The sequence below is a fragment of the Ananas comosus genome, linkage group 21 (assembly GCF_001540865.1).
Source record: "Ananas comosus cultivar F153 linkage group 21, ASM154086v1, whole genome shotgun sequence".
Lineage (NCBI taxonomy): Eukaryota > Viridiplantae > Streptophyta > Magnoliopsida > Poales > Bromeliaceae > Ananas > Ananas comosus.
The window spans coordinates 9,518,956-9,537,812 of record NC_033641.1 but is presented as its reverse complement, the minus strand read 5'-3'; the positions used below and the strand labels follow the sequence as shown (position 1 = coordinate 9,537,812).

Genomic DNA, 18,857 nt, shown 5'->3' with positions numbered 1-18,857 from the left:
TTAGTAACACAGGTGGTGCCCTTTATCCAAGTTTTTTAGTTTGGCCCTTGACCTTCTAAATTATGCGATTGGATCTCAAATTTCTATTAGTTGTCTCAACAAGTCCTTTTTTTGTGTGTGAAAAAAAACTCGATTCAAATGAAAATTGCCATGCAGATTGAAATTTTTGAAGGGATTTGATGTAAACAGCTGATAAATGTTCTGAACTTGATTGCAAATTAAAAGATTTGATTGAAATTAAAGGTCTAGTAAAAGTTAGAGACCAATAGAAAACACAAGAAACACAGAACTCATATAGGATCGGAAAGCTTACTTTTATTTAACTTTTATTAGATTATTGGTACCCAGAAATTCCACATGAAATGGTAGACTAAACATAAAGGCTCCATTTATTAACTTAATCATAAATCTCTCGATCGATTGGTCGCAAACAAAAGCGCTATTGAATTCTAATGTACTCGAGATGCAACACTACTAATTATTAAGCTAGAAAGTACAAAATAACAATATGGAACCTTCTAACAAGTGTACCTCAGTAAATTTGGCTTGAGAACCAAAAACATGTTTGTAGTAATTAGCCGCCAAAATCTGATCAAAGGCGCACACTTACTCTGGCAACATCAAGTCGCAACATCAAGTTCATAAATTTCCTGCAAGAATAAGCAAAAAATTACTGTTTTTTCCTTTATACCTTTTGCTAGGTTAGCACTTTTGTATAAATACTCAGAATGATAAAATGCCTTTTCATTTTCTTTTTTAATGTTTCTATAGTTAGCAGATGAAGTTCTCCATACAACATGATATACAATAACAAAACTATAGAAGAAATACAGGTAATGACGTAACAAATAGTGAAAAATTCAACTAGAAATTTGTATTTGTTGTTTGAGATTGAAAAATGTTCTTCTTAACTTGGGAAAACAAAGGCCGTAGCTGATGGACCGAAGGTCTTTTTTTCCCAATAAAAATGTTATTGTTGCACACATAACACATTACCTCACTCAATCACTCAAAAACACTGGAGAGAGAGAGAGAGGAGGGGGGGGGAGGGGGCGGAGAAGCAATATATATGTATATATTTCACAGAACTCACCACAATCATAGCTCATCTTTGACAGGCTCAGATTCAGTTGCTTCCTCTACTACGGGTTTGGATTGAGTTTCTTCATCTTCTGCAGACTTGGACTCGGACTGGACCTTTTTACCCTTATTATTCTGTATAAAATCAATGATGGCTTCCTTACTCCGACCACCCAAATAATTCATCAGATTTCCATCAGCAGTATAATAGTATAGAGTTGGATAACCCTCAACATCAAACTCCTTCGGGATATCGTTTGCAGTAGCATCCTGCAAATTTTTTTTTTTTTTTTTAAGAAACATGTCATACTCAAATGAAAATAACGATGGAGAATTTATGTTGATAGCGAAGACACTGATATTATATAGACACTAACTGAAACAAAATGACTAAATAGAAGAGAGACTAAAAGCTACACAATAATAATGGACAAAAGTAAGCATACCATCTTAGCAATAACAACATCGTTGTCGTCCTTGAATGAGACAGCTACTTCCTCCAAGATAGGCTCTAATTTCTTGCAATGTCCACACCAAGGTGCATAAAACTCGAGGAAAACTGCAAATGAATACAAAAAATGAAAAGAAGGAAAGTTAGAATATAGTACGAGTAAATAAAGTTTTTTAATTGAACTGAAGATTTGAGCAGAAAGAGGGCAAGGAAGCAGTTGTCATTAACATACTAAAATGAGATTCTGCATCACGTCTCAATAAATAATTGAGTTTATGTAAAGACTAAATCCTTATTTCATAATGAAACAGTTTCATCCAACATCAACTTTCTAAAACCATTAGGTTCTTGATATCCATTATGAATTGATGTCTTACTGAATAACCAAACATAAAAATTTCAATTTGAAGTTCGACAAATAATACAGTCATATAAACAAAAAGTAATTCTGATAAGAGGGTTTTTATCTGGTTCTCCTTTTTCAATCTCTGTGAACCCTTTTCTTCTTTCTTATTTCTTGAATTAATTTCTACCACCCACATTTGACCAATCCCTGTGTCAATTAATACAGAGGCACAAGGAGACAAGCACAACTAGATAAACTCCTACTAAAAAGGAAAAAATGGGGGAGAAAGAAAAAGATAACAAGAAATATTCCATTCTTATGAACCTATGCGGAGCAAGTTTAGTAAACAAAACTGAAGCACGTTCAAATGTTCAACTCCTAGAGTTTACTGATTGGAACCGAAAAGGCATTAGGAGATCCAATCTAAGAAAAGAAGCATGTTATCCAGAAAAGAAAACAAGCCAAGAAGGGCAAACCATTTTTGCCAGATTTGTAGACCACATCATGAAGGTTGGTAGCCACAACAACCTTAACAGGTTGATCATTGACCTCCGGAATTGGCTCTGACTTCAAAAATGGTTTCAAGGTACCATCCTATATGCACATACCAAAAAAAAAAAAGGTTTAATTATATGTCCAAATTCATAACCCAATTAATCAAATTTTCTCATTTGTGCAGGGAACATATTACTTAGATGGTAGGAGCACGATCGCAGCACACAAAACAAGTTTTCAGAAATTGAGATTTTACACAAATGTATCCCTGCAAAATCATCTATTTACTGTATATTCCTGTAAATCCAAATTTTCATATGTAATACTCCAAAGTGCAAATTTTTCCTAAAATTAATCTTATCTTAAAGTTGGGAAATAATCCAGTTCCGGGAAAAGTTGGTTTTGTATTTGAAAAAGTTTTCCAAAGAGGGGCAACTTTTGCATAAAGGCCTATGTGTGACTTAAAATTTTTGAAGCCAGATATGAAAATCCAGATTTTGGAAGGGTCTAATATACATAAAGAGGCTATTTTACATGGGCATATACATAAGAAACTCCAGAAAAAGAAAAAGGCACGCCATCTCAGAGAGGGAAAATATTTAAATCTTACTTTGTACTCCTCCAATGTAGATACAACTTGATCAGGTTCCAAGTTTGTTTTAAGATACTTATTACCGGTGGTCTCTGTTATCATAATGAGGGGAGCTTGATCTTCTTTCAGTCCAAAATACTGATCATCCAAGGCAAAAGATATTAAACTTATAAGCGGACTAATAAAAAAAGCTTGAAGAAAAGGAAAATCATAAAGGATTACAATTTACAAGTCTTAACCTGGAAAGCACGCTGAGTGGCATCAAGATCACCAATCAAAAAGCTTATGTTTTGCCCTTTGAACTGTTCAGCAGCTTCACGGAACTTGGATTTAAAAGCATCAAATTTCTCATCGCTGAAGTTCACGAAAAGCATAGCCTGTTCATTACAAAAGAGCAAATAGCCATGAACCAGTTTGATAAAAGAATAACGAGATATTACAACAGTGCACCAATAGTTATGTGGACAACTTGGGTATTCAATTGATGATCATAGGTATGGAGTGCAAGGACTTCACAGAAGAATGATAAACAGCATATTCATGCATCTAGCAACCACATGGGATTGGCAATCAAAATTCTAGTAATTCTAACCAACCGTAACAAATGATTAGACAGGTGCAAGATCATTCAAAGATTCTTACCTTGTTACTAGGACGACCGAAGAATTTTAGGAGATAAGGATGGTTGTTGGGATCATTGTCAAAAGTGGTGACCAACGGCACACTTGCAACTTCAATGAAATTCTCTAGTGAGTCCACATTAAATTCCTGCAGCAGGTAATGAGAAAAGCTTGTAAGCATACAGCAGAAATGTAGTCAAAATTCTTGAAAGAAACAAATAAACCAGAAAAGCGCTGATCCACATTAGATCTATGTTCCTATTAGGTAAATTTGTATTATCAATTAGAACATGCAAAACAACTCACTACAAAGAAAAAAAGTTATCAAGTCCGACTTACCTGGTAATCGACGGATAGTTCATCAAACGGTTTAAATAGCCTAACAACAGGCCCTTTCACAGATGAATCACCGCGAGGAAGGAGCTTAGCATCCAGGGTGTGACCAAAACTGTAATCTGCTCGCAGCTTGTCAGCCACAGCTATGAAGTTCTCAAACTCACTGCCACTATATTCAGGGAACACTCCAACCTGTCATCATGTACGTAAACTATGTCAAAACGGCACACAACTAAAGAGAATGAGGCCCGTGGGGTGTCTGTTTGGAGAAAAATAGGATGATAACAATGGAATGCTAAGATATGAGCTTACAATAAAGATTGAGTTGTCGCCAATTAAATTGCTGGCATCTTCTGTAGATTTTATCTCAGCAGAAGCAGGACCAACTTGTTTCTTCAGATAATCAACTATGCCATCTGCTTCCCGAGGACCCTTGTACTCTTGACTGATTTTTCCTTGATTTCTTAGAATCTTAATTGTGGGGAAGCCCTGCACCTCATACTGACTGGCAAGCTCTTTGTTTTTCTCCTCATTAGCATCAATCTTAGCAAGCACAATTGGCGGGTCATGTTTGCTCAATATCGATGCAGCCTTCTCATACTGCAAAAGAAGGCCAAATACAACATCAGTGCAAAAGCTTAATATATGCGGGCATCACAATTGTTAAGGTTTATGTGATTTCAACATCTCTGTCAAGAGATATTTACCTCTGGAGCAAGTCTCTGGCAATGGCCACACCTGTTAACATAGAGATTTAGAGGAGTGGAATTAGAAATTGCATGTTACCAAAAAATGTAAATTACCAATACTTCTGAAAGAAGCACAACTCTTTTGATCTTCAGTTCAGATACTTTAACATCAATCTTAAAAACTTATTGTAAAAGCCACAAACTTCTGAAAGTAGGAAAAAAAAAAAAAAACTCTTTTGTAAACATAAGAGCTTGCAATTAACAACATTTTCTTCACAAAATCCATAAATACTGATTAAGAACATCATGAATGCTAAAACTAAAATTAAGAACTTTCATTTGAAACATCACATCTCAAAGGGAGAGGGGTACCAACAGCAACTCCAAGAAAATTTGTGATGAGACAACAGGAATGAAGGGGAAAAAAAATTGCATAATTCCCACCAAGTAATCAGTTGAACTAACCAAACGACCAAATCACCAAATATATGCTCTAAGTGCCAAAATTCAAGTAAAATACACTGATCCATAGAAAGAAGCATCTACAGAACATGTTTTAAACACATCAGGAATCCTCTTCCAGTGTCTGCTGTGTATGATGCTAGATCAAGTTGTTTCCAAGTTGATCTAAACATATTACCAAATTAACAGGAAAATAAGGCGAAATCAACACTACACCCCTTCGAACAACTACTGAAACGAATTAATTCATGAGATCTACAACTCCAGATCACAGGAACCAAATTCCCACTCCAAAACCACACATCAAGCAAGGATCTCATCAGGATCGAGCTAGGGTAAGGGTCTACCATGGGGCGTAGAACTCGACGACGATAAAGGAGTGTTGCGCGACGACTTCGGCGAAGTTGGAGGCGTCGAGGGTGAGCACCGCCGACTCCTCCGCCGCCGCCGCCTCCGCCTCCTCCGCTCCGGCCTCCTCCGCTCCGGCCTCTCCCTCCGCCCTAGCCGGGGACAACGTGGAGAAGAGTAGGAGCGCAAGGACAAAGGAGGAGGAGATCCAAACCCTAGAGATCGCCATGGGAGCAGAGACAAGCTCTGTCCCTGTGAGCACGCCGCCTCTATGTAGAAACGTGGTGGTAGAACTGCACCGAGACCCCTCAACTATAGAAAATTTGCTATCAGCCCCTGAACTTTTTTAAAAGAACTTTTGATTAAATAGAATATATGTTCCTAAAATTAGCAGCTCTATTAGCCTCTAATTGTTTGTAATTTGAAAAAAAAAATAAAAATAAAAATTTAAAATGCCTCAGTTATAAAGGAAAAGTTTAGGGGGTAGTTTCACAAATTTCTATACTTAAGGGGTCTTCGTCACATTTTCACCTACTCTGATAAGAGGGTGTAAGCGAGGTGGGCCCCACTTTAATGTAACGCCAACGTGCCTATGCGTGGTGCATGGCCAAAATTAATCAATAAAATACGAAGCTCTAAATACACCAATAAATATTTAACACGTGGCATATTTTAAAGCTATTACGCGATCTATTCGGTGAAAACGCTGTTCCCTGTTTTTCATGGTTCATCTGATTCGGAGAGAGTTTCGAACGGTGTCTCAGATCTCTAGATATTTGGTGACGCGGCCTAATAGCGACGTGCTAAACGGACCCGAAAAAGGGACTTTTTTTCAACGACTTTTCCAAGGATACCAAACAACTGAAATAAAATTTCCAGGAATAGGTGTCTCTTTGGGTACGTTTCTGGTACACGTAGGAACTGGCCTCTCTTTTACGTTGGGGTAGGGGTTCACGAGGTTTGGACGGTTTAAATAGATTCTTTCTGAAATGCTTCTTTCGTAGACTCGGTTCACCGAATCTTCCTTGGACCATCCAATCATCTACCACCAATTCAATTCCTTCGTAGAATCTCCGCTGCAATTTGGGGGTTGTATGGAAAATACGGTGAGCCGGGTTTACGTAATAGTTTCCGGTGCATCAAATCAAAATGAACGTGGGTTGTACGAGGAAAACGTGCGAGCATGTCGTACCCACTGTTCTTTTTAATTTAATAATAATAATAATAATAAGTATTATTATTTTTTATTACTATTTAATTTTACATATATATAGGGTAAATATTCTATTTTCTTATCTCAAAAATAAAAATATTATCAACTTGGAAATATTAAAATTAATTAAACAAAAAAAAATCTAAATAGAAAAGGGCCCGTGGATCATGGCCCCCCTTTTTTTATCCAACGGCCTAGAAAGCACCGGCCCAAATAAAACGTTCCTATACGAATTACGAGACAAGAGTCCAACTCTTTTGAACTCGGCGACGAATACTACGAGCATCGCCGACATTAATTCTGAGTAAAGCAAAGCTAATCACCGGCACCGAGTTCCAAACAGGGCCGAATTTGAGGATGGGAGGTGACTCCTTAACGGATCGGGTCAGAGCGGATTCGAAGTGGATTAACTTTTTATTTTATGTTTTGCTCTTGGTTTCTGGCCTATTTCGGACAAGTCGAGGGTGAAACTGATTGCTGATAAATGTTTAACAAATTTTTATATAATATATTATTTTATTATTTTTTCTTTAATTTTTTTTATCGTAATTGATTTCAGTAATTTTAGATTAACTCGAATTTCGATTGTAATTTTTTTACGATAAATCAAACAATAAAAGTGATTGTTTATGACGAAAACGATTTCACCCTTCCCCACTTCCATCCCACTTCCACCTAAACAAACATGCCTAATCAACTGCTCACACAGAAGCAGGAGAAATCATTGCCTGAACCAGGTGTACAAGTACACTGCATACACCACATAGTAAAGAAGCTAATTTTATCTGTCACGTTCCGCTATCGCTAATTTGGTTGATCCGGGCCCGTACACGGACGCCGAACGGACAGTATTTTTTCTGTCCGCCCAAGACTCAACAACAACAAATACATGTATAAAGAAATAAATAATTTTCAGAATGACATTTCAATATACATGGCTTGCACGAGGGCAAACAACAAGAATAAGTGAAACTGAACTTAACTAAACATGTATTCACTGTAATTTTAAAACTTTAAAACCAAACTATAAATAACTAAATAAACCTTACAACAGAGCTCTTAAAATAAAAAAATTAACCAAATGAGAGTGTTCTACAATATTTAAATAAATGAGCTACGTATTAAAAAATTATAAAATTTTGGACACCGACTTGTTACAAATTAAATAATGGCTCTTTTCTCAAGCTCTCATTTTTATTATACTACTTAATAGCTAGATAATATATTTTTTTTAAAAAATTTCTAAATCAATTACACATCAAGTCACGAATACTGTAGACAAGGGGTGTGTTTGGTTTCTCAAAAAAGAACGTAGAAAACTATTTTTCAGAAAAAAAAAAAAATCTATAAAAAGCCTAGTTAGTTAATTTGTGAATTTTTCGCGAATTATTCGCGAATTATTGAAAATTCGAATTAAACAGTCCGTTTACGAATTTTTTTCAAAAAAAGAGAATTAGTAGCGAATTTTTTAGCCAACCGAATTATTCACGAATTATTGAAAATATGAATAAAAAACTTATAATTTTTATTTTTAAATATAAATTATCTTATATTTTATATTTTATACCGAATCCGTTTTTTAAGCCGAATTTTTCAATAAATTTAAAAATTAGAAAATAAATTTTATGCGTATTATATTCGTAACGAATTTTTGCCGAATCCGAATTAACTAACTATGATAAAAAGCACTCTTTTTTATGATTTTTATTGTTTGGATAAAAAAATTCAGAAATTAAAAATACTTTTCCTTAATAGAAGGCTTTTTTGCATAAAAAATTCACTTATTTTGGGCTTTTGCAAAACCGGGTCACCTTTTTCGTTTTTGCAGATTCGGTCCGCTTTTTCAGCGACCAAAATACCCTTATTACNCGAAAAAGTCGTTTGACTGGTTTTATGGGAATATGGAAAAAGAGAAAGGAGAAAGAGAGGAGAAAAAAAGAGAGCAAGAAAAAAGAAAAAGAAGGGTTCCTCGCCGCTTCTGTCTCGCCTCCACGGGAATATGGAAAAAGAAAAGAGAAAAAAGAGAGCAAGAAAAAAAGAGAGAAGGGTCTCTCGCCGCTTCTGTCTCGCCGCAGCGGCGCCCGCGGGGGTGGAAGGAGCGGAGGCTAGGGGGATTCCGGCCCGACACTGAAAAAAACAAAAACGTAAAAAGAAAAGAAAAGAAGAGACTGAGAGGAGGTGTCAAAGGCTGTTGCCGCGGAGAGAGCGAGAAGGGACGGGAAGGGCAGAGAGGAAGAGGGAGGAAGAGACGACGGAGGCTGCTGCTACGTAGAAGCGGCTGTGGCTGCGGCTGTGGCACCTCTAGTGACGCCGCGACGTCGGAGCCTCACCCCCCAGAAATCGCCGCAGCAGTGGCTGTGACACCGATAACGGTCCGAATCTGCAAAAGCCAAAAAGATGGCCCGAATACACAAAAGCCCAAAATAAGTAGATTTGTTATACAAATTGGTCAAATATATATATATATATATATATATATATATATACATAAATAGTTAAAATTATAATTTATAATACTTTCTCTCTCTCGATTCCTCTTGTAGCTTCCCCGTGCTTCTCTACTTGTCCTTCGCCTTCAGAGAGTTCTAGAGAGTTCTAGAAGGAGTTCTAGAAGGTTCTAGAGAGTTCTAGAGGGTTCGAGAGAGTTGGAGGGAGGGGGAGATGGTGTTCGGGCAGGTGGTGATCGGGCCTCCGGGCTCCGGGAAGACCACTTACTGCAACGGGATGTCGCAGTTCCTGAAGCTGATCGGGAGGTATCGATAAACCCTAGTTTCCACTTCTCTGCACAAATCTCCCCCCTTTTCCCCCCTTTTTTGCGGGTTTTTTTGATGGTGGTTAGTGTTCTAGGGTTCGGTCACGAGATGGGCACGAAAAGCTCATCTTTTTGCATGTTAAATTGTCCCTAAAAGATTTGTATCAGAATCACTTTGTGTATGTTGAAGATTTGTTGCTTTTGGTGTACATGTTGAAGCAGAAATTGTTGTTCTACTTGGTAATTTTGTGAAGGATTTGGCGAAGTAATGTAGATGTAAAAAAATTTTGTACTTCATCTAGGATACTGTAAACCTTCCGAAAGCTTCCGTTTTTTTATAAATTGCTAACTACTTGTTACTGTAGATTTGGTAATTTTAGACCTCATTAATATTAGTTCATTTTTTCACCATATCTTTGTTTTGATTACATAGCTTAATGCTTTAAATTTAATCTAACAGTAGAGTTTGGCTGGTAATTGGATCAAAATAAAACTAGTGCTTACATGAGAAAGGAAATTGCTTTTTGTTTCCTTATCTTTGTAGGAAAGTGGCCGTAATTAATCTCGATCCTGCTAATGATGCGTTGCCGTATCCTTCCTAGTTGCAGCTTACATTGCATTTGTTGTTTGTAGTTTATATCGTTAACGTATATATGGGTGGACTCTGCTTTTCCCTTATGTTGAAGTTTTTCTTAACAAGACATTCAGATATGAATGTGCCGTGAATATTGAAGATCTCATAAAACTTAGCGATGTCATGGTTGAACACTCTCTTGGCCCTAATGGAGGTCAGCCCTCATGAAATCTTTTCTACCTTCCACGGTGGATATATTTACGTATTCCCTTCATGTTATGCTCTTGCTCATGATGAAGCAAATTTGTTTGTTAGGTCTTGTTTATTGCATGGACTACTTGGAGAAAAACATTGACTGGTTGCAGGCCAAGTTGAAACCACTTCTTGATGGTGAGTAATGATATTAGCGTTTTTTTTAGTATCAAAAACGAAGTTTGGTGTTTTAGCTTGTGTCGGTTTTATGCCGTTCATCATTTGATTTGGTTAGACTTTTGGTAAGCATTAGTTCAATCTTGGCTGTTGTACTGTAAATGTAGATAGTGTGTCATTCATTTATGCAAGAATCTGTGAGTCTGATTGGCTGAATGCCTAAGCTATGTTTTGCTACTTTGCACGTGTAAGCTATTTTTGCCCTACCATTTTTAACTAGTTTGTGCAATTGGTTACTTAATGTTGCAGATCACTATTTACTATTCGATTTTCCTGGCCAAGTTGAGCTTTTCTTTCTTCACTCGAATGCTAGGAATGTTATCGACAAGCTCATTAAGAAGTTGGATTTGAGGGTACATAATTTCTCATCATCTTTTATAGGCAGCGCAATCGTAAGCACCTTAGTGTTTCAAATCATCTTTTCATGTCATGCAGCTAACAGCTGTCCACCTAGTTGATGCCCATCTATGTTGTGATCCTGGTAAATATGTGAGTGCTCTGCTTCTGTCATTATCAACAATGTTGCATTTGGAACTCCCTCACATCAATGTTTTGTCGAAGATCGACCTAATCGAGAGCTATGGGAAACTAGGTACATTATGCTTTTGGTCTTTACAAGAATAATCCATCAACTTCTCTATTTTGCAGTTTTTAACCATGTTTTTGGTTTTTACAACTTCGGACCTAACCTTTCTTTTATGGACTAGTATGCCTCTGGTCCCCTATGTTCACTTGAGCTTGTGCCAGGCTATTTTGGTATATGAAATTATATATCAATCCAAAGTTGTAGAAATGGGAGGAAAAGAAAAGCCTGAACCTGCAAAAATTGAGAAAGTAGAATCTCTATGTGGAATGTCCTACATCTTTGTCGTGAATATTACTAGGTTCTTAAACTAAACAACTTATGTTGATACTCTTTTCTTGGCAGCGTTCAATCTCGATTTCTATACAGACGTACAAGATTTGTCCTACTTACAATATCATCTTGATCAGGATCCTCGCTCTGCAAAGTACAGGTACTTTCTTGTAATATGAAAATACCCACAAAATGTCTGTTTTACTTTATCTCTAGCAATTATTTCTTAGTAGGCACATTGAGCTAATAAATCCTTGTTGCTCTTTAAGATTTTTGCACTATTTAATGCAATGATTTCAAGGATAGTTCTTCTTTTTCTTGCTAATTCAGCATCAAAATATTAATTCTGTAACTGCATTGATTGCAGAAAACTCACCAAGGAGCTTTGTGACGTAATAGATGATTTTGGCATTGTTAACTTCACCACCTTAGACATTCAGGTTTGGTGTTTCTTATACCCAATGCTCATAGTCGGCGAATGTATTATTGGTCATAAACGAAGATATTAGATTTCTTGCAAAAAATTACATGCGTACCCTTCCGCTATCTAACACTGATATTTTGTTACTTTCTTTATGTTTTATTTTTTTTAATTGCCTTGTACATATCATATATGCTGCTTGTAAAGATAAAGATAAATTTATAGTGGGATCTGTGATATTATAAATAAGGGGTATATACTGTATCTAAATGATTCTAAGTGGTAGGCGTGAAAAATCACCCATGTCTATTGTATTGCAGGACAAGGAGAGCGTGGGAAATCTTGTGAAGTTGATAGATAAAAGCAATGGATATATATTTTCTAGCATAGATGGGAGTGTTGTTGAGTTTAGCAAAGTTGCTGCGGCTCCCCTTGACTGGGACTACTACAGATATCCTTTTCTAAAGTTTCATCTTTACTATTACTTGTGATTATTCCTTTTATCTTTGTGATGACGAGAAAGAATTTTATCTTGGAAAATTCTATTTGAGCTCGATACAAATGTTTTGTCTTGGCAAATTAAATTTTGTGTGGCCATATTGATTTAGTACCTTTTATGGTAGTTATCTTTATTAGTGCAGGTTCTCTCTGTAAATCTAAATGTTTGGATTTCCTCTGTTAAGGAGAAAGACTAAATGCTTTACCTTAACTGGTAGTTACAACAGCTGCAGTGCAGGAAAAATATATGAAGGATGATGAGTAATTTCAAGGCTGAGTAAGAGAGGATATATGAAGACAAGATACCCTAGTGAGCTGACCGAAGTCTTTGGTAATTTCCTTTTTCAGAGGACCCTGACTTAAAAATGTGCAAGTTTTGTGAAACAGATGCCCTGTCAACATCTGGTTCTGGTGAATGTAATTTTGTTGCCCTTCTTTGCACTAGATTACTTTGACTCCAGTATTATATTTGAAGGTTTCCAAAAGTCGAGAGTATTCAATTCATTTGTTTTGGGAATTTACAAGGGAACTCCTCGACTGGGCTATCATTTTGATAATAATAACTTACCAAATCTGCTTTTGTTTTTCTGCTTGGTCTAGAAGGCATCTATAGAAACTTGGTGCATCTACACTGTTGTTTATTGCACTGGAAGATATCCTAGAAATACTAAACATACATGCCTGATTTGAGATGAGCAATGAAAAAGTAGATTACTCTCCAAATAGTTTCCATTGCTTTTAATTATTTAGAATCTAATCTTTTGGACTTTGACGCATATGCTTCGATGATAAATGATTAAAATATATCACGAGAAGTCGACTTTCCGTTGGCATTTCTATATTTTGTAACATTTTAACAAAGTTTTGCATCTGCTTTCAACTCATTTGAGACAGCGGTAAAGTGTAGGGTACAAATGATGCATTGTTTTATGCACTGGGACGGTCGAAACATGAGCTGAAGTGCTTTTCATTTCTATTTAATTCCTCTTTGTGGTACTTTTATATAGTAAAATATTCCTTTCTAACAAAATTTTCTCCTTTTTTTTTTCACTTTCAAGGTTAGTGCACTTGGCAGCTTTTCGTTTTATCAAGGTTTGTCTTGCTCTCGCAGATCGAAGAATCGAAGAATCTGCGCGGATCTCTTCTCTGATCACTCTGTTAAGCTATTGTTTGTTTTATCAGTTGTCGAATATCACTTCATGCTGTCCCTTGTAATATACGGCAAAAATCGTACGTCTGAAATGTATAATTTTGTTAGTAAGTGGGACTCAAACCAAAGTTTTCGACATCCCTCTCTAGAGCTGCAAAACACATTTGCAGATTGATAATTTACTGGAAATAATTCCAATTTGATATCCTTAGTGGTGTTACAAGTTCATGAATTGTAATTATTATTATGTCACTAGCATGTAGATATTCTTCAAGGGAAAAAAAAAAGGAGAGTGAACCGTGGACTTGGGGGGATGCTGAATGCAGTTTTATGCGAAGAGGAAAATAAATGAGTGGAAAGAAAAGGAGAAGGAAAATGAGAAGATGACTTGAAATGAGAAAGTGATTTTCTTTGAACCTTTTTATTTTTTTCCTACTTTTTCTTTTTAAGCTTTCCATTTACTTAAAAAGCATTATGATCTCAATCGAGAACAAAGAGCTCTACATATTATATTGCCTTGGTTGTTTGTTGATTCCTCAAGCTGATTAGATACTTAAAATTAATGATCCAAGAAGATAATAGATAAGGTGATTAATGTGGCATCAAAAAGAATATTAGAATGAGATCATATCTTATTCTGTTTTGTTGTCTTCTAAGACAAACTAAGCCGCTTTAGTATCTGTTTGGTTGAATGTAATTACAAATGCAGTATTATCGGAGATTTATGTAGTTGAAAATGTAATAATTATAATAATTACACTCGTCTTGTTTCGCTACATGTATGTAAAGGCGCTGTGAAAATAAATAATATATTTGGTCGTATGCAGATGAAAGATGCATTTAGAAAAAAATTATCACTTTATATATGGATGGGATTACTTATTTTCTGTTTAAAAAGTTATTAGAAAGGTAAGCGAGCGTTTTGTTAAAATTATTTGCTTCAATTCTTGTAGTCGGAACTGTGGTCAATTTGAACATAATTTCAACTATCATTGTCGAGACGCTCTGTGTAATTTCAATTATAACAGTTGGATTCAAATACATTAAAACAAATATCGAATTAGAATATACATTCAGTTACAACTGTAGTGCACTTGCATTTATACAACAATTTAGTTTAATACTTTGATTGCTGTGTAGAAAATACTTAATCTCAACCGACAAAGCCTTTCATAATTCAAAAGATTCTCTACAGGAGATTATTTATTTCCATTTACATCACATGCAGGAACAAACTTAGTATTTTGAAAAGTCTAAGAAGGACAGCAACACTTCATCCACCAAATTCTCAGAAATTAATACCAGACCCACTGTAAGCATGTAATCTTTTATTATCAAAAATCATTCCTTTACAGATGTATCAAATGATTGGAACTGTGAGAAACCAATGAAATCAATTAAAAGAAAAAAGAATTGACTATACACTTGGGAATAACTTGAGGTTTGCAAAACTTTGGAGAAGACCCTAAAATAGAAAAGTGAGCCAACTACGCGAACACTAACTAAGTTATCTAGCACTAGAGCAGAATGAAACCAGTCAGAGAATGTACAATCCGCCACAGCATCTCCCGCACTTTGAGCGAGAACTTATCCAACACTTCGTGACCGGCAAAACACGATAAACTCTGTTGGTTAAGTCGCCAAATGATTCGACTCTCCAATTCCAAACACTTCAGAAAATATCCACAGCCTTTCTGTAATTTAGTCAGCAAAGCCACTGAACAAAGAATACGCACTTCATCCTAACTCTGAACAATAAATCACGTGCCACGAATCAAAAACCAATCAAAAAATTCTGTAAATACCCGAGATTAATGACGAGCTGAGTATATAGCTGAATCGACTTCTGAAAGAGCTTCATAAGAGCCCACCGGCATTGACCTTGAACTCTCTGATTCAAGCAATAAGTACCTTTAAAAATGAGCCAAAACTGCAATTTTGATGTATAAATGTCCATGTCTACGTAGATGCCCCGTTATTTTTTATTCTGATTGCGTCGTATTCTTTCAGGGTCTCCAAGAAGTACTTCTCCAATTCCTCAATAACAGGAACCAACCCATTTTCCAACAAGCTGGAAGCAACGTCTTGTAGTTTATTCACTGCTTCCTTATGCTTGGCCCTCTCTTCATCCCTTCTCCTTTTCATTGCGTGTAATGCCGCTATTCGAGCGTCGTGTTCCAAGCCATTCTCACTGTTCTCGCCCGAAGATACAACCTCCATATGCTCGCTTATTCCACTCTCCCTCAGAGATTTTAACTTTCGATCATAGGCCTTGGATAAGTACTCCACCTTTTGCCTTCTGCGTAGTTCCTCTTCTTGGCTCTCCCAAAGATCACGGATTATTCTAGCAAAATTATTAATTGATTTAATCAACTTGCCTTCTCTAATCCTTGCAGTTGCTTGGAACCAATCATTGCATATGATAAACGCCGCTGGCGCTCCGAGTCTACTTGGGGAGAAGGGTGGGACTCCATCTGCTGTTTCTTCTTCCTGCTGTTTAGGGAGCCATTTTACTAACCAGCCATTTAAGGCTTCTACAAAGGACTTCTGGGTCTTTATCCAGTTCTTCAAGCAATAGCACCAGTTCACAATCTCCTTCTCCAGTTCCTTCGTAGTCCTCGCGACATACTTTTTTGGGCCAGTGGTTTTCGCCATGAGTTGACGGCTTTTGCTATCGTTTAGAGCTTCTAATTGCTTCTGATGGCAATTTAATACTTGCTTCCACATTCTAAGCAATCTGCAGTAAGAAAAACAAGAGTATAAGCACTCCAGCATGTAGTCTACTACAATTTTCGCTTACAAATACTGCTTACTCGTAAATGAGGGAAGTGAGGCGCATATATTTAAATAGGAGAATCGCGCTCACAAAGGTCTTTCTTTAAAAAAAAAATCATACCCTTGAATTAGTTCGACGAGTTGAGGCCGCAACTCTTCATCTCTTATCTTGTGTATCCTATTTGAAATGGTGTTGATTGATTTAATGATAATGCCTATCTTGGTGCGGAGCTTTCTAACCGATGCCTGCGCAGATGCGATTCTGTCATTTTCTGCTCCTCCACCATCCAAAGCATTTAGCCGCCTGTACTTCTTCTCATAAATTACCCGCACTTTTTCTTCCTCCTGGAAAAAAAATCATCCAAGCAAATTCTAATCAACATTTTTATCACCGCAAATTTAATTCATCACGCTAACTAGAAACAATTCCTATCTGCTAAGTTTCGATACTGAAAAAACATCCAACATCTTCAGTATTTTTCAACATATTTAATATCTTTTTATCCAGCCTTCGGCTCGATACGTTGGTCGATAACGATATACCTTTATCCTACTTAAATGGAACGCGCCTTTTTGGGGGTAAACTCGCATCTATACGTATTGAGAGTTATTAAGAGATTACTAAAAGGCAACAGCATTACTATGCTTTATTAGACGCTAAAAGAGCAATGAAACATTAAGACGAATGTATACATACCTTTACTTCCTTGTACAATTTCTTCTCCCATACATACAGCTTCTCCAGTGTCGATGAAAGGTTGCCGGAACTCATACCGACCTGCTTTCGAGAGTCTCCATTTCCGGGCTTTCTCCTCGACGAACTCATTTTCCTGCGGCGCAAAGGCTTGCAAGAAAGGCGCGGAGGTGTCAACAGAGGCAGAGCCAGAGGATCCAGAATCCTGGAAAAGAGAACTGCAGCAGGATTTACAAAAAGTTCACTGATTCTACAAATACCGCATCTACCAAACGCAAAAACATATTCGGAAACCGATTTGTAATTCGTTAATAAAAGTTCTATTAGAAAATTTATCCTGGGAGAGAGAACTGCAGCGTAGAATGCTCTATTACGAACACCGTATTCTCACTTAAAAAGAGAGTAGTCCTAGAACTTGTATTAGAAAACCAGGTTGTGATTTGTTGGAAGTTCGAGAACTACACACCCATGAAATTTACCATAATTCTCTTATCTGAATTTAACTACAAGCCAAATAAATTTAAGGTTAAACGACAAATAGACCTTGCAACAGTATTGTTATAACATTTAATACTAACAATCAAGCACAATATTCAACGAATAATCGTAAGAACATAGCACATATAATGAATGAACAATGCAATGCTCACCTCGCGAGATTCTGTTTCTCGACCGGTACGGCACCTTCCCTACCTCAAGCATCCCTGAAACCTCTTCGCTGGATTCCGCGGCCAATTTGAACTGCTCCTCAATGTCCCCCACAACCTCCCTCACATCTCTCGTCCCGCGCGGTGCCGACAATTTCTTACTGCCGTTACCAGTCTCGGCCGCAACTTCTTGCTTCTCCGCGCCTGATCCTTCTTCGTCTCCACTGCTCCTAATTTCGACAGCTTTGCCTTTACCCTTTTTGTCCAATTTCTTATCATCCAATTTCTCGGTTTCTTCTTCTTCTTCTTCGACTTCTTCGACTACCGTCTTCAAGCTCCTACCTTTCTCCACCTCCTTGGTTTCCTCCTCCTCTTCAACCTCCTCTTCGAGATCGGGAATCCCCTCGCGTGCCCTAATCTCGCTTAAATTCGGACTACTTGTGTAATACTCAGCGCCGTTCGACGCCAGCTGATCGTAGGAATTGAAGGGGTCAAAGAACTCCCACGGCAATCCCTCGGGCGGGGGCGGCGGAGGGGGCGTAGAAGGAGCAGGCATTGAGCTCATTGAGGTTCGATCATTGTAGCCGAAATTCTCTGGTTCCGACGCATACGGAGGGAATCCGAATCCGTAGCCATAATTCGACGACTGCGGGGCGTTCGGGTCGTCGTAGACAATGTAGGGGATCCCAGAAGACGACCTCATGAAGTAGCTCCGAGGGCTCGGAGATTTTGAGGGCTTTTCTTCTACAATCACAACACTCTCATCACCATTACTACTACTCCCTCCTCCGCCTCCGCCGCCGCCTCCGGAGCCGGAGCCCGATCCCTCCCCGGAGAGATCGTGCGAGAGCGGCGTCACCGTCGACGACGACGGCGACGACCCGCTCCCTTCTCCGCTTACTCCGCCGCGGTCGGAGCCCTTCGACCGGGGCTTCACCTCCTTGCCCTCGGAAGCGGGGAGGACGATCGCCGGCGCCGGCGCAGGCGCCGGCGCGGTCTCGTCGAGGACGAGGCGGTGGAGGGCGGCGCCGGCGGCAGCGAGGGCGCGGAAGTGGGCGGCGTGCGCGGCGGCGAGGTCGTAGCGGAGCCCCGCGGCGGCGCGGATCCCCTGCATGCGCGCGCGGCACAGCGCCACGAGCTCCGAGGACTCCGCCCTCGAGCTCCCGCATCCCATCTGCCTCCCGCCTCACGCGGCGGAGCTCCCCCGCATCGCCTCCTCCTCCTCCTCCTCCCCCTCCTCCTCCTCCACCTTCTCCGGTCACGATCGCGAGGTACCGTCGAAACCCTAACCCTAACCCTAGACTTCGCCTCCTCCTCCTCCTCCTTCTTCTAGCGGCTCCTCCTCCTCTCCTCGTTCCCGTCCATCGTCGCGTTTCCCCTCGCGTTTCCCCTCCCCTAACGGAACGTCAAGGAACGTCACTTAACGGAA

At 38.4% G+C, this 18,857-nt stretch overlaps 3 protein-coding genes across 4 annotated transcripts; 1 reads left to right on the top strand and 2 right to left on the bottom strand.

Annotated features, from left to right (window-relative positions):
- On the bottom strand, positions 296-5,672 carry LOC109726475 (protein disulfide isomerase-like 1-1). The gene is made up of 11 exons (XM_020256072.1): positions 5,419-5,672; positions 4,628-4,658; positions 4,233-4,520; positions 3,924-4,112; positions 3,607-3,732; positions 3,204-3,341; positions 2,983-3,102; positions 2,354-2,471; positions 1,527-1,639; positions 1,094-1,350; positions 296-650 (listed from the first exon to the last, which is right to left on the bottom strand). The coding sequence occupies exons 1-10, from the start codon at positions 5,646-5,648 to the stop codon at positions 1,099-1,101; spliced, it is 1,605 nt and encodes a 534-aa protein (XP_020111661.1). The 5' UTR covers positions 5,649-5,672; the 3' UTR covers positions 296-650; positions 1,094-1,098.
- On the top strand, positions 9,144-13,546 carry LOC109726844 (GPN-loop GTPase 2). 2 transcript variants are annotated; one of them, XM_020256654.1, is made up of 11 exons: positions 9,144-9,385; positions 9,929-9,973; positions 10,093-10,172; positions 10,274-10,348; positions 10,637-10,740; positions 10,823-10,979; positions 11,316-11,403; positions 11,611-11,683; positions 11,985-12,115; positions 12,385-12,493; positions 13,274-13,546. In XM_020256654.1, the coding sequence occupies exons 1-10, from the start codon at positions 9,294-9,296 to the stop codon at positions 12,425-12,427; spliced, it is 888 nt and encodes a 295-aa protein (XP_020112243.1). In that variant the 5' UTR covers positions 9,144-9,293; the 3' UTR covers positions 12,428-12,493; positions 13,274-13,546. The 2 variants fall into 2 exon arrangements, with proteins under 2 accessions (XP_020112243.1, XP_020112242.1); XM_020256653.1 differs by having other exon boundaries at positions 13,221-13,546.
- On the bottom strand, positions 14,608-18,657 carry LOC109726843. The gene is made up of 4 exons (XM_020256652.1): positions 17,432-18,657; positions 16,785-16,999; positions 16,209-16,432; positions 14,608-16,049 (listed from the first exon to the last, which is right to left on the bottom strand). The coding sequence occupies exons 1-4, from the start codon at positions 18,600-18,602 to the stop codon at positions 15,272-15,274; spliced, it is 2,388 nt and encodes a 795-aa protein (XP_020112241.1). The 5' UTR covers positions 18,603-18,657; the 3' UTR covers positions 14,608-15,271.

Coding starts and splice junctions, on each gene's coding strand:
- LOC109726475 (XM_020256072.1), bottom strand. CDS start 5,648: ATGGCGATCTCTAGGGTTTGGATCTCCTCCTCCTTTGTCCTTGCGCTC. Junction 4,659..5,418: donor GTCGAGTTCTACGCCCCATG/GTAGACCCTTAC, acceptor CTATGTTAACAG/GTGTGGCCATTGCCAGAGAC. Junction 3,103..3,203: donor CCACTCAGCGTGCTTTCCAG/GTTAAGACTTGT, acceptor TTGGATGATCAG/TATTTTGGACTGAAAGAAGA.
- LOC109726844 (XM_020256654.1), top strand. CDS start 9,294: ATGGTGTTCGGGCAGGTGGTGATCGGGCCTCCGGGCTCCGGGAAGACC. Junction 10,349..10,636: donor GTTGAAACCACTTCTTGATG/GTGAGTAATGAT, acceptor TTAATGTTGCAG/ATCACTATTTACTATTCGAT. Junction 10,980..11,315: donor CGAGAGCTATGGGAAACTAG/GTACATTATGCT, acceptor TTTTCTTGGCAG/CGTTCAATCTCGATTTCTAT.
- LOC109726843 (XM_020256652.1), bottom strand. CDS start 18,602: ATGGGATGCGGGAGCTCGAGGGCGGAGTCCTCGGAGCTCGTGGCGCTG. Junction 17,000..17,431: donor GAGAAACAGAATCTCGCGAG/GTGAGCATTGCA, acceptor ATCCTGCTGCAG/TTCTCTTTTCCAGGATTCTG. Junction 16,050..16,208: donor CTCGTCGAACTAATTCAAGG/GTATGATTTTTT, acceptor TTCTTACTGCAG/ATTGCTTAGAATGTGGAAGC.